This window comes from Lolium perenne, chromosome 1 (genome assembly GCF_019359855.2).
Source record: "Lolium perenne isolate Kyuss_39 chromosome 1, Kyuss_2.0, whole genome shotgun sequence".
NCBI lineage: Eukaryota > Viridiplantae > Streptophyta > Magnoliopsida > Poales > Poaceae > Lolium > Lolium perenne.
In genome coordinates, this window is record NC_067244.2 from 266,766,823 (window position 1) to 266,780,760 (window position 13,938).

General features: G+C 43.9%; 1 protein-coding gene across 1 annotated transcript; it reads left to right on the forward strand.

Moving 5' to 3' along the window:
* Nucleotides 1–9,031: 9,031 nt before the first annotated feature.
* Nucleotides 9,032–11,991, forward strand: LOC127327882 (plant cysteine oxidase 2-like). The gene is made up of 5 exons (XM_051354687.2): nucleotides 9,032–9,576; nucleotides 10,651–10,769; nucleotides 10,878–11,043; nucleotides 11,168–11,371; nucleotides 11,554–11,991. Exons 1-5 carry the CDS (start codon nucleotides 9,294–9,296, stop codon nucleotides 11,640–11,642), a joined length of 861 nt encoding a protein of 286 aa, XP_051210647.1. The 5' UTR covers nucleotides 9,032–9,293; the 3' UTR covers nucleotides 11,643–11,991.
* Nucleotides 11,992–13,938: the final 1,947 nt, after the last annotated feature.

Consider the following 13,938-nt stretch of genomic DNA (forward strand, 5'->3'; position numbering starts at 1 on the left):
TCTACCCCTGGACTATGGGTCCATAGCAGTAGCTAGATGGTTGTCTTCTCCCCATTGTGCTTCATTGTCTGATCTTGTGAGCTGCCTAACATGATCAAGATCATCTATCTGTAATTCTATATGTTGCGTTTGTTGGGATCCGATGAATAGAGAATACTTGTTATGTTGATTATCAAAGTTATATCTACGTGTTGTTTATGATCTTGCATGCTTTCCGTTACTAGTAGATGCTCTGGCCAAGTAGATGCTTGTAACTCCAAGAGGGAGTACTTATGCTCGATAGTGGGTTCATGCCTGCATTGACACCTGGGACAAAGGATGTAAAAGTTCTAAGGTTGTGTTGTGCTGTTGCCACTAGGGATAAAATATTGATGCTATGTCTAAGGATGTAGTTGTTGATTACATTACGCACCATACTTAATGCAATTGTCTGTTGCTTTGCAACTTAATACTGGAGGGGGTTCGGATGATAACCTGAAGGTGGACTTTTTAGGCATAGATGCAGTTGGATGGCGGTCTATGTACTTTGTCGTAATGCCCAATTAAATCTCACTATACTCATCATGATATGTATGTGCATGGTCATGCTCTCTTTATTTGTCAATTGCCCAACTGTAATTTGTTCACCCAACATGTTGTTCGTCTTATGGGAGAGATACCTCTAGTGAACTGTGGACCCCGGTCCAATTCTCTTTACTGAAATACAATCTACTGCAATACTTGTTCTCTGTTTTCTGCAAACAATCATCTTCCACACAATACGGTTAATCCTTTGTTACAGCAAGCCGGTGAGATTGACAACCTCACTGTTTCGTTGGGGCAAAGTACTTTGGTTGTGTTGTGCAGGTTCCACGTTGGCGCCGGAATCTCTGGTGTTGCGCCGCACTACATCCCGCCGCCATCAACTTTCAACGTGCTTCTTGGCTCCTCCTGGTTCGATAAACCTTGGTTTCTTTCTGAGGGAAAACTTGCTGCTGTGCGCATCATACCTTCCTCTTGGGGTTCCCAACGAACGTGTGAGTTACACGCCATCAAGCATATTTTCTGGCGCCGTTGCCGGGGGGATCAAGACACGCTGCAAGGGGAGTCTCCACTTCTCAATCTCTTTACTTTGTTTTTGTCTTGCTTTATTTTATTTACTACTTTGTTTGCTGCACTAAATCAAAATACAAAAAAATTAGTTGCTAGTTTTACTTTATTTGCTATCTTGTTTGCTATATCAAAAACACAAAAAAATTAGTTTACTTGCATTTACTTTATCTAGTTTGCTTTATTTACTGTTGCTAAAATGGCCAACGCTGAAAATACTAAGTTGTGTGACTTCACAACCACAAATAATAATGATTTCTTATGCACACCTATTGCTCCACCTGCTACTACAGCAGAATTCTTTGAAATTAAACCTGCTTTACTGAATCTTGTTATGCGAGAGCAATTTTCTGGTGTTAGTTCTGATGATGCTGCTGCCCATCTTAATAATTTTGTTGAACTATGTGAAATGCAAAAATATAAAGATGTAGATGGTGATATTATTAAACTAAAATTGTTCTCTTTCTCATTAAGAGGAAGAGCTAAAGATTGGTTGCTATCTCTGCCTAAGAATAGTATTGATTCATGGACTAAATGCAAGGATGCTTTTATTGGTAGATATTATCCCCCTGCTAAAATTATATCTTTGAGGAGTAGTATAATAAATTTTAAACAATTAGATACTGAACATGTTGCTCAAGCTTGGGAAAGAATGAAATCTCTGGTTAAAAATTGCCCAACCCATGGACTGACTACTTGGATGATCATCCAAACCTTTTATGCAGGACTAAATTTTTCTTCGCGGAACCTATTGGATTCAGCTGCTGGAGGTACCTTTATGTCCATCACTCTTGGTGAAGCAACAAAGCTTCTTGATAATATGATGATCAACTATTCTGAATGGCACACGGAAAGAGCTCCCCAAGGTAAGAAGGTAAATTCTGTCGAAGAAACCCCTTCCTTGAGTGATAAGATTGATGCTATCATGTCTATGCTTGTGAATGATAGGACTAATATTGATCCTAATAATGTTCCATTAGCTTCATTGGTTGCACAAGAAGAACATGTTGATGTGAACTTCATTAAAAACAATAATTTCAACAACAATGCTTACCGGAACAATTCTAGTAACAACTATAGGCCATATCCTTATAATAATGGCAACGGCTATGGTAATTCTTATGGGAATTCTTACAACAATAATAGGAGTTCACCCCCTGGACTTGAAGCCATGCTTAAAGAATTTATTAGTACACAAACTGCTTTTAACAAATCTGTTGAAGAAAAGCTTGGGAAAATTGATATACTTGCTTCTAAAGTCGATAGTCTTGCCGCTGATGTTGATCTTTTGAAATCAAAAGTTATGCCTAATGAGAATCATCATAATAAAATTGTTACTACAGCAAATGCCATTCAAGTTAGAATTAATGAGAATATAAGATTAATGGTTGAACTGCGTGCTAGGTGGGATAGAGAAGAAAAGGAAAAACTAGCTAAAGAGAAGAATATAGCTAAAGTTTGGACTATTACCACCACTAGTAATGCTAATGCTACACATGTTGCTGCACCTCCTACTAATACTAATAAAAGAATTGGTGTTAGCAATGTTTCCACTTCTAATGCAAAGCGCGAAAAACTGCCTGAAACTGCTAAAACTCATTTGAAACTGCATCGTGATAAAGCTGCTGAAATTTTTTCCAACATTGGGGATGATGATCCCATTGCTTTAGATTATAATGGTTTGAATTTTGATGATTGCCACATCTCTGAAGTTATAAAGTTCTTGCAAAAACTTGCTAAAAGTCCTAATGCTAGTGCTATAAATTTGGCTTTTACACATCATATTACAAATGCTCTCATAAAAGCTAGAGAAGAGAAATTAGAGCGTGAAGCCTCTATTCCTAAAAAGCTAGAGGATGGTTGGGAGCCCATCATTAAGATGAAGGTTAAAGATTTTGATTGTAATGCTTTATGTGATCTTGGTGCAAGTATTTCTGTTATGCCTAAGAAAATTTATAATATGCTTGACTTGCCACCGCTGAAAAATTGTTATTTGGATGTTAATCTTGCTGATCATTCTACAAAGAAACCTTTGGGTAAAGTTGATAATGTTCGCATTACCGTTAACGATAACCTTGTTCCCGTTGATTTTGTTGTCTTGGATATTGAATACAATGCATCTTGTCCCATTATATTGGGAAGACCTTTTCTTCGAACTGTTGGTGCTATCATTGATATGAAGGAAGGTAATATAAAATATCAATTTCCTCTCAAGAAAGGTATGGAACACTTCCCTAGAAAGAGAATGAAGTTACCTTTTGATTCTATTATGAGAACAAATTATGATGTTGACACTTCGTCTCTTGATAATACTTGATACACACTTTCTGCGCCTAGCTGAAATGCGTTAAAGAAAAGCGCTTATGGGAGACAACCCATGTTTTTACCTACAGTATTTTGTTTTTATTTTGTGTCTTGGAAGTTGTTTACTACTGTAGCAACCCCTCCTTATCTTAGTTTTGTGTTTTGTTGTGCCAAGTTAAGCCGTTGATAGAAAAGTAAGTACTAGATTTGGATTACTGCGCAGTTCCAGATTTCTTTGCTGTCACGAATCTGGGTCCACCTCTCCGTAGGTAACTCAGAAAATTATGCCAATTTACGTGAGTGATCCTCAGATATGTACGCAACTTTCATTCAATTTGAGCATTTTCATTTGAGCAAGTCTGGTGCCATTTTAAAATTCGTCAATACGAACTGTTCTGTTTTGACAGATTCTGCCTTTTATTTCGCATTGCCTCTTTTGCTATGTTGGATGAATTTGTTTGATCCACTAATGTCCAGTAGCATTATGCAATGTCCAGAAGTGTTAAGAATGATTGTGTCACCTCTGAATATGTCAATTTATATTGTGCACTAACCCTCTAATGAGTTGTTTCGAGTTTGGTGTGGAGCAAGTTTTCAAGGATCAAGAGAGGAGTATGATGCAACATGATCAAGGAGAGTGAAAGCTCTAAGCTTGGGGATGCCCCGGTGGTTCACCCCTGCATATATTAAGAAGACTCAAGCGTCTAAGCTTGGGGATGCCCAAGGCATCCCCTTCTTCATCGACAACATTATCAGGTTCCTCCCCTGAAACTATATTTTTATTCCATCACATCTTATGTGCTTTTTCTTGGAACGTCGGTTTGTTTTTGTTTTTTGTTTTGTTTGAATAAAATGGATCCTAGCATTCACTTTATGGGAGAGAGACACGCTCCGCTGTAGCATATGGACAAGTATGTCCTTGGTTTCTACTCATAGTATTCATGGCAAAGTTTCTCCTTCGTTAAATTGTTATATGGTTGGAATTGAAAAATGATACATGTAGTAATTGCTATAAATGTCTTGGGTAATGTGATACTTGGCAATTGTTGTGCTCATGATTAAGCTCTTGCATCATATGCTTTGCACCCATTAATGAAGAAATACATAGAGCATGCTAAAATTTGGTTTGCATATTTGGTTTCTCTAAAGTCTAGATAATTTCTAGTATTGAGTTTGAACAACAAGGAAGACGGTGTAGAGTCTTATAATGTTTACAATATGTCTTTTATGTGAGTTTTGCTGCACCAGTTCATCCTTGTGTTTGTTTCAAATAAACCTTGCTAGCCTAAACCTTGTATCGAGAGGGAATACTTCTCATGCATCCAAAATACTTGAGCCAACCGCTATGCCATTTGTGTCCACCATACCTACCTACTACATGGTATTTTCCGCCATTCCAAAGTAAATTGCTTGAGTGCTACCTTTAAAATTCCATTCTTCACCTTTGCAATATATAGCTCATGGGACAAATAGCTTAAAAAACTATTGTGGTATTGAATATGTAATTATGCACTTTATCTCTTATTAAGTTGCTTGTTGTGCGATAACCATGTTCACTGGGGACGCCATCAGCTATTCATTGTTGAATTTCATGTGAGTTGCTATGCATGTCCGTCTTGTCTGAAGTAAGAGAGATCTACCACCTTATGGTTAAGCATGCATATGTTAGAGAAGAACATTGGGCCGCTAACTAAAGCCATGATCCATGGTGGAAGTTTCAGTTTTGGACATATATCCTCAATCTCAAATGAGAAAATTATTAATTGTTGTTACATGCTTATGCATAAAAGAGGAGTCCATTATCTGTTGTCTATGTTGTCCCGGTATGGATGTCTAAGTTGAAGAATAATCAATAGCGAGAAATCCAATGCGAGCTTTCTCCTTAGACCTTTGTACAGGCGGCATAGAGGTACCCCTTTGTGACACTTGGTAAAAACAGTGCATTGTGATGATCCGGTAGTCCAAGCTAATTAGGACAAGGTGCGGGCACTATTAGTATACTATGCATGAGGCTTGCAGCTTATAAGATATAATTTACATGATGCATATGCTTTATTACTACCGTTGACAAAATTGTTTCTTGTTTTCAAAATCAAAGCTCTAGCACAAATATAGCAATCGATGCTTTTCCTCTATGGAGGACCATTCTTTTACTTTCAATGTTGAGTCAGTTCACCTATTTCTCTCCACCTCAAGAAGCAAACACTTGTGTGAACTATGCATTGATTCCTACATACTTGCTTATTGCACTTATTATATTACTCTATGTTGACAATATCCATGAGATATACATGTTACAAGTTGAAAGCAACCGCTGAAACTTAATCTTCTTTTGTGTTGCTTCAATGCTTTTACTTTGAATTATTGCTTTATGAGTTAACTCTTATGCAAGACTTATTGATGCTTGTCTTGAAGTGCTATTCATGAAAAGTCTTTGCTTTATGATTCACTTGTTTACTCATGTCATATACATTGTTTTGATCGCTGCATTCACTACATATGCTTTACGAATAGTATGATCAAGATTATGATGGCATGTCACTCCAGAAATTATCTGTGTTATCGTTTTACCTGCTCGGGACGAGCAGAACTAAGCTTGGGGATGCTGATACGTCTCCAACGTATCGATAATTTCTTATGTTCCATGCCACATTATTGATGTTATCTACATGTTTTATGCACACTTTATGTCATATTCGTGCATTTTCTGGAACTAACCTATTAACAAGATGCCGAAGTGCCGATTCTTTGTTTCTGCTGTTTTTGGTTTCAGAAATCCTAGTAACGAAATATTCTCGGAATTGGACGAAATCAAAGCCCAGGGGCCTATTTTTCCATGAAGCTTCCAGAAGTCCGAAGGAGAGACGAAGAGGGGCCACGAGGGAGCCAAACCCTAGGGTGGCGCGGCCCCCCCTTGGCCGCGCGGCCCTATGGTGTGGGCCCCCCGTGCCGCCTCTTGACCTGCCCTTCCGCCTACAAATAGCCTCCGTGACGAAACCCCCAGTACCGAGAGCCACGATACGAGAAAACATACTGAGACGCCGTCGCCGCCGATCCCATCTCGGGGGATCCAGGAGATCGCCTCCGGCACCCTGCCGGAGAGGGGATTCATCTCCCGAGGACTCTACACCGCCATGGTCGCCTCCGGAGTGATGAGTGAGTAGTCTACCCCTGGACTATGGGTCCATAGCAGTAGCTAGATGGTTGTCTTCTCCCCATTGTGCTTAATTGTCTGATCTTGTGAGCTGCCTAACATGATCAAGATCATCTATCTGTAATTCTATATGTTGCGTTTGTTGGGATCCGATGAATAGAGAATACTTGTTATGTTGATTATCAAAGTTATATCTACGTGTTGTTTATGATCTTGCATGCTTTCCGTTACTAGTAGATGCTCTGGCCAAGTAGATGCTTGTAACTCCAAGAGGGAGTACTTATGCTCGATAGTGGGTTCATGCTCGCATTGACACAGGGACGATGTGACAGAAAGTTCTAAGGTTGTGTTGTGCTGTTGCCACTAGGGATAAAACATTGATGCTATGTCTAAGGATGTAGTTGTTGATTACATTACGCACCATACTTAATGCAATTGTCTGTTGCTTTGCAACTTAATACTGGAGGGGGTTCGGATGATAACCTGAAGGTGGACTTTTTAGGCATAGATGCAGTTGGATGGCGGTCTATGTACTTTGTCGTAATGCCCAATTAAATCTCACTATACTCATCATGATATGTATGTGCATGGTCATGCTCTCTTTATTTGTCAATTGCCCAACTGTAATTTGTTCACCCAACATACTGTTCGTCTTATGGGAGAGATACCTCTAGTGAACTGTGGACCCCGGTCCAATTCTCTTTACTGAAATACAATCTACTGCAATACTTGTTCTACTGTTTTCTGCAAACAATCATCTTCCACACAATACGGTTAATCCTTTGTTACAGCAAGCCGGTGAGATTGACAACATCACTGTTTCGTTGGGGCAAAGTACTTTGGTTGTGTTGTGCAGGTTCCACGTTGGCGCCGGAATCTCTGGTGTTGCGCCGCACTACATCCCGCCGCCATCAACGTTCAACGTGCTTCTTGGCTCCTCCTGGTTCGATAAACCTTGGTTTCTTTCTGAGGGAAAACTTGCTGCTGTGCGCATCATACCTTACTCTTGGGGTTCCCAACGAACGTGTGAGTTACACGCCATCAGTGGCGCACCACAAGGCTAGGTGTGCCACTACTATATCTTTTTGAATTTTTTCTGACCAAAAACTAAAATTTAAAAAATACAGTTTTCTTTTCGACTTTGGGGAATCTAAAATATCTCTAAACGGTTGTGCCATTAAAATTGGATATAAATTTTTCGTAGATACATTTTCATATAAAAAACTTTTCATCGGAGCTCGTATGCAACCGGAAACGCCATTTTACCAAAAGATAGCGCCATCTTGCAAAAAAGGTTGAAATTTATGTTTGTTAAATTTTCCTTAAAACTAGATGATATATGGGCATCTCAAAAGATTTTTTTAAAAAATTTCTATCAATTTATTTTTAAAAACTAAAAAGGTGGTCCGGGATGGGGGTGGGGGTTTGGGACCATATAGCAGTGGCGCACCATGCCTTGGTGCGCCAATGGTATCTCACATACCAGTGGCGCGCCATGCCATAGTGCACGATTGCTAAGTGGCCCCATTTTTCAGCCACCTTCCCCGACATACCAATGGCTCACCCTCGACCTAGTGCGCCACTAAAGCATCGCATGTCACCTTAGATTCTGTCTCGACATTGATGGACAACAGTACTTAAGCCACGATCGTGCCCGCATCTTCTCCCCCACTCCCTGCCGCCACCGCGATGTCTCCCACCCGCACGGGTGGCACTTGAACAGGGGGAGGCTCCCTGTTCCGCCTCCTCCGACGGGCCGACACTCTCTAGGCCAGGAGATGCGCCCGCCGCCTTCAGTTGGAGATGCAACAACAAGAGGTGTACCGACGGAAGTTCCTCGCCTGGGAGCGCGAGGCGCGCCGGGATTTCATCGACGTTGCTCCCGACAGTGAAGACGAGGTCTTGTACGACGACGACGAGGAGTACTGCGAGATGGAGGACGTGACTCCAGCCACCGGCGCTCGTCTCCGAGTGATATGGCGAGGACGTGGCCACGACCGCCGCTTCCGCTGCACGCGCGAACCGAATGGATTGGGCCTCTGCACGCGGTGTCCGGGCCGATTGGACAGCGAGACGCATCGTGTACGTGGGCCTGCCTAGATGGGTAGAAACGGACCATTTGGTTCACCGATTTGTTGGGTAGATATATGCGCTAAATTTTTGATTTGGAGCGAATTGGTGAGGGAGAAGAAAGCGCTTGGTGCGTCCACGGTGGCACGCACGCACACGTGCCGGGCACGCGCGTCCACGTGGTGGTCGCTCGCTCCCCTGCCCGGGGTCGCGTGACCTGGCAAACCGGGAGACCGATGCAGTTCTTCAGACTTGAGAGTTGAGGGAGACCGTGAGAGAATCCGTATATTTAATACAGAATCGAATAACAATAATAAAGATATATACGGATACGAGAAATAAATAAATAGATATATAAACAGGAGTAGTATAGTGGATGGGAAGAAGGAAACCAGAAGCAGTATGCGCCCACGGGAAGGGAACTGGTGAGAGAAGGAAAGCAGTTTGGTCTGCCGCTCTCTTCTTCCTTCCCTCGTCCGCCCCCGGTTTTGCCTCTTCCCGGGTTCCCCCGCTCCGTCGCCTTCCTTCCTCTCTTCCGATACATACCTAGTACATGGACGATGCCCAGCCATTTTATACCTGCCCCAGCCCCTCACCCCGACCCTCGTCCACGCCGCCGAGCCGCGCCACCCCGAGATCCCGCCGGTGATCCCGCCTACTCCCGTCGCCCACTATTATGCCGGTGGCGCAGGTCGGAGGGGACCCCAGGGGCAGGGCCACCGCCGACATCACCACCGACGCCCGGGCCTCGTCCCGCAAGCCGCGCCGCCGCCACAGGAAGTCCGCCGCCGCCACCGCCGCGGCAGCCGCCCTCGTCGCCGCCTCCCCGACGCCGAGCCCGCCCCGGACCCCGACCCCGATGCAGCGCCTCTTCGACACCAGCCGGGAGGTCTTCTCCGCCTCCGCCCCCGGCTTCGTGCCGCCGCCCGAAGCCGTCGCGCGCCTCGCCGCCATCCTCAGTACGTACCCCCGCTCTGCCCAGTTACCTCTCATAGCCCGCAAAACTACGCGTGCGCTCTCGGCGGTCGGCCCGCAGCCAGTTCGATAATCCTCTACTCCCAGGTACACCGGCCGTTGAAAAGTCCGATTCGACGGCCGCGTCGATCCGGCAAATTCTATCCAGTCTCTGCCCATCCGTGTCTCCCGTGATTACGAATCTAGGAACCAGCGACAGCGCAATGATTGTTAGGGCATGGAGCTAGCTAGTAGATCGCGGGAATGGGCGCTGCGGCCTGCCCGCCTTCGAGTCCGAGGTGTCCACGTCGCGGTTCCTTTCGCCCGACCCGTGACTCCTTCCTCCGGTACTCCACTTTTGGCATGCCACAAGGTCTCGCCCTCTCGGGGACTTTCCTATGCATGCGCCGGCAAGTCTGCCCCCCGCCCGCCCGTGTGCCATGCCGTTGCAGCACCGCTGCTCTGCGTCCCTAGAAAAACAAAGCAGCAGTGCTCTGCAGGACTGAGAATGCGTCTCCGTATGCAGGAGCATTCTGCTAGACCTCACAGCGTTCACCGTTTCTAAGGCTGTCGGCACTGCTCATTTTTTTCCTGCCGAGTGTTTATTCGTCCAATGAGACTGCGCACGTAGTTTCCTTCAAACATTGCTGCTCCCCGTTGTCCTTTGCTTACACTCCTCCATGCTAGAAATGTTTCAGTAAAAGCCTAATGCACAACTGACACTTGCGTGACGCCAAGTCTACTCAAGTTAGCTGCTCATCTTGGCACTCGGCTGCCTACTGAATTCCAGATTTTTACGTAATTATTTGTCTGTATACTGCTGAACCAAATATGAGCTACTCCATTGCTTATCTGTAGTCTGGTACTACGTGCTAGTGCTATTCGGGTATTTTGCAGTATCTTTTGCCATTCTGAATAAATGCGTGGGCGTTCTATTGTCATTTCTTCTTGAAAGCAATTTCAGAGTCTTGTGGCACGTGCGTTTGTTATTATATATCCGAATGCCGTTCCATGCTTGACCTGACAATCCGTAACTTGGAATGCACTTTGTCTGATCACTACTATGCTTTTGGTTTCAGATGATTTGAAGCCACGCGATGTCGGCATAGACCCAAGTCTGCCATGTTTCAGGCACACCGAGTCTAAAGGGCCTCCCTCAGTGACGTACCTACATTTCTACGATTGCTCCAAGTTTTCGGTAAGCTACTACCCACCCTCCACATTTTACTGTATAGCTCCATCCAAGAACTTGCTAGCCAATGTGTCTTAGGATGTATTGCTGAAAGATTGTGTGTGATCTCTGCAGTTTGGTATTTTCTGTTTACCCAAGTCGGCTGTCATTCCTCTCCACAACCATCCCGGGATGACCGTGTTCAGCAAGATGCTCTTTGGTTCCATGCACCTCAAGTCATATGACTGGGCTACAAGTAGCCCAGAGAATGATAGTAATACACTCACGACCTCCTCAGATGGTAAGTTTGTAGTTACGATTTCGGTTCCTCTATTTCCGTCTCTTCTATAGTGAAGTTCCCATTTTGGAAAATCAACCTGCCGATCAGACTTCGTTTTCTGATCCATTTCTCGTCGTGACCGCAGGGGCTCGTTTAGCAAAGATAAATACGGATGCTGTTGTTGATGCTTCAGCAGAGACTATAGTTCTCTACCCGGAAAATGGAGGCAATTTGCACTGTTTCACGGCGCTAACCCCTTGTGCAGTGCTTGACGTGATGGGACCCCCCTATAGCAGCGCTGATGGAAGGGATTGTGCATACTACGACGAGTCCGCATACTCAGATACTGGTAAGTTCCTTGTCTAATGCCAATCTGTTATCACTCTTGAATTTGATCTGTGAAGGCAGCACTATGAGACTTAAACTTGACATCAAAAAGCATCTGGATGCACAATGAGATAGGAACTTGAACTGAAAAAACATCTGTATGCTTTACTTCTGCTTGCTAAGGACAATGCCATCATATTTCAGGTGGAGAAATTCGGTACTCCTGGCTCAAAGAGATCCCTAGCACATTCGAGATGAAAGGTGTACAGATGCGACAACGGTTTACCGTCTAGAAATGACTCATGATGTGCGTCGGGTCGTCGTGGGGCCGAAACAACCGATCCCACTGAACCGCTCCCTCTAGCTTTGTAGATACATGTAACTGCAAAGGCAGGCCACACTGGCTCAGGCTAGCAACACTTTCTATACCCTTCTTTCTGCTTATTTTGGTCAGGGCTGAAACAATTTCATGTGACGACGACTCTTCTTCTCTTGCGTGATTTCGATGGGTATACGGTTCGGGGGCATGATCACTCTTGTTTCCCTGTACGTGTTGTATGCTGCAGGCGTTTTTTGAGGGTGACCATGTACCAAATTCAGAGGGTTGTTTGATCGGCTTGCCTGGCCTGTTGGTCCTGGTTATTGATATGTTTCAAGGCCATCTGCTTTCTCTCGCCTTTTGCTGTCAATGTATCTGTACCGTTTTGTCGTACTTACTATTTTTCAGCGATTGACTTTTTTCTTTTCTGTGTCTATGCAATTTTTCATAGGGTTGTAGTGTAGAAAAATTTAACTAAATGGTGTCTGCCTCACGGTCCCAGGTTGTGTCTAACTTGTCCGTTACCTTACCTGGAATGATACTTGTGTTGAGTTGTTGCAAACTTGCAGTACTTGGAGCCTTGGGGTATGTTTGGTTCATGCCATAGCATGGCTTACCAAAATTTTGGCAAGCACGGGCTAGCCAAAATATTGGTTAGATATTCTTTGATCTCGTGTTGGTGGAAAAGTTGGCAAGATTTATGAAGGAAATGTGAGAAGAGTTGGCAAGATGTACAAACCAAGGAAGGACCAAAACTTCATGCACCAGCAACAACAACATCAAAGCCTTTTCCCAAGCAAGTTAGGGTAGCCTCGATACAAAAGCCAACAGAAAAGAAAGGAAGCCAAAACAAGAACGAGAAGGAATAAAAGAGTAAACTAAGATTATGGCATATGAATCGCTGATCTCCATGAAGGACCAAAACTTCATGGGCTGCCAAAAATTTGTAGGGCAAATGTGGGCACCAACTATAGGCTGATTGGCAGGGCAAACAATCAAATGGGATGTGATGGTGGTCATCAACTGTTTCTCCGATCCCTAAAAAAGATGTGGCGGTGGAGATCACCGACTATAGGCCAATTAGTCTCATTCATGGTTTTGCCAAGATTGTGGAAATTCTTTTTATCCTTGCGGCTCGTTCCTCACATGAATCATCTTGTTCTGGTTATCTAAAGTGCCTCTGTTAAACAAACAAACATCCATGGCAACTTCATGTTTTTGCGCAACTATGCAAGATGGCTCCATCGGCGAAAGAAGGCCACCATTTTCCTCAAGCTCGATATGAAGAAAGCATTTGACTCAGTGATGTGGTGATATATATTGAAGCTTGTACAACACCTTGGGTTCCCGCCCTGTTTTCGTGATTGGACTGTGGCGCATTTTTCACTCCTCTTCTTCGCGGATCTTTCTCAATTGTATTCCACGCTCCCTTATCCAGATTAGGAGGGGTTTCTGACAAGGAGTCTCACTCTCTCCTTTGATTTTCGACATTGCCATAGACCCCTTCAATGCATCCTCCAATTGGGAACAAATTATGGTGTTCTTCGTCGCCTACCAGAGAAGGTGGCACACTTTAGAACTTTTCTCTATGCCGATGATGCTGCCATCTTCGTGGCACCTTTCCTTGATGATATCTCCAACCTCTCCTGCATTCTGGTCATGGGTATAATGACTAATTTTTGCAAGACCCTTATGGCTCCTATATATCTAATGCGATGAGGAGTACCTTCATTCCATCCTTCATGACCTCTTGGCTACTACGACCACATTCTCAGTGAGATACTCAACCTCCTTTTCTTGGTTAAGATACTTAAAAGAATCCACTTGCAATACCTCGAAGACAAAGCAGCCAAGCGTCTCTTACTTTGGGATGGAAAATACTTGAACAATGCGGACCGCAAATGCCTTGTTAAATCGGTGCTCACCTCGCATGCGATATACCCTCTCACCATCCTCGAGATTCCGGTGGAGCCTTGAGCTCGTCATCCAAAAAATCACTAGAGCCTTTTGTGGGAGGGTTCCGATAGAGCTTCTGGAGGAAAGCGCAAGTTTAATCAGACAATGGTATGTAGGTCCACCTCCCTTGTAGGCCTTGACATTCTAAACATGGACAAATTCAGAAGAGCTTTGCGCCATCGTTGGCCATGTTTCGCTTGGACCGCTCTGGGAAAACCTTGGGTTGGAATGGAAAACATTTGTAGTGAGGTTGATATAGAATTCTTCTATGCCATGACTAAAGTAATGAATGGCGATGGCAATAAGGCTAGTTG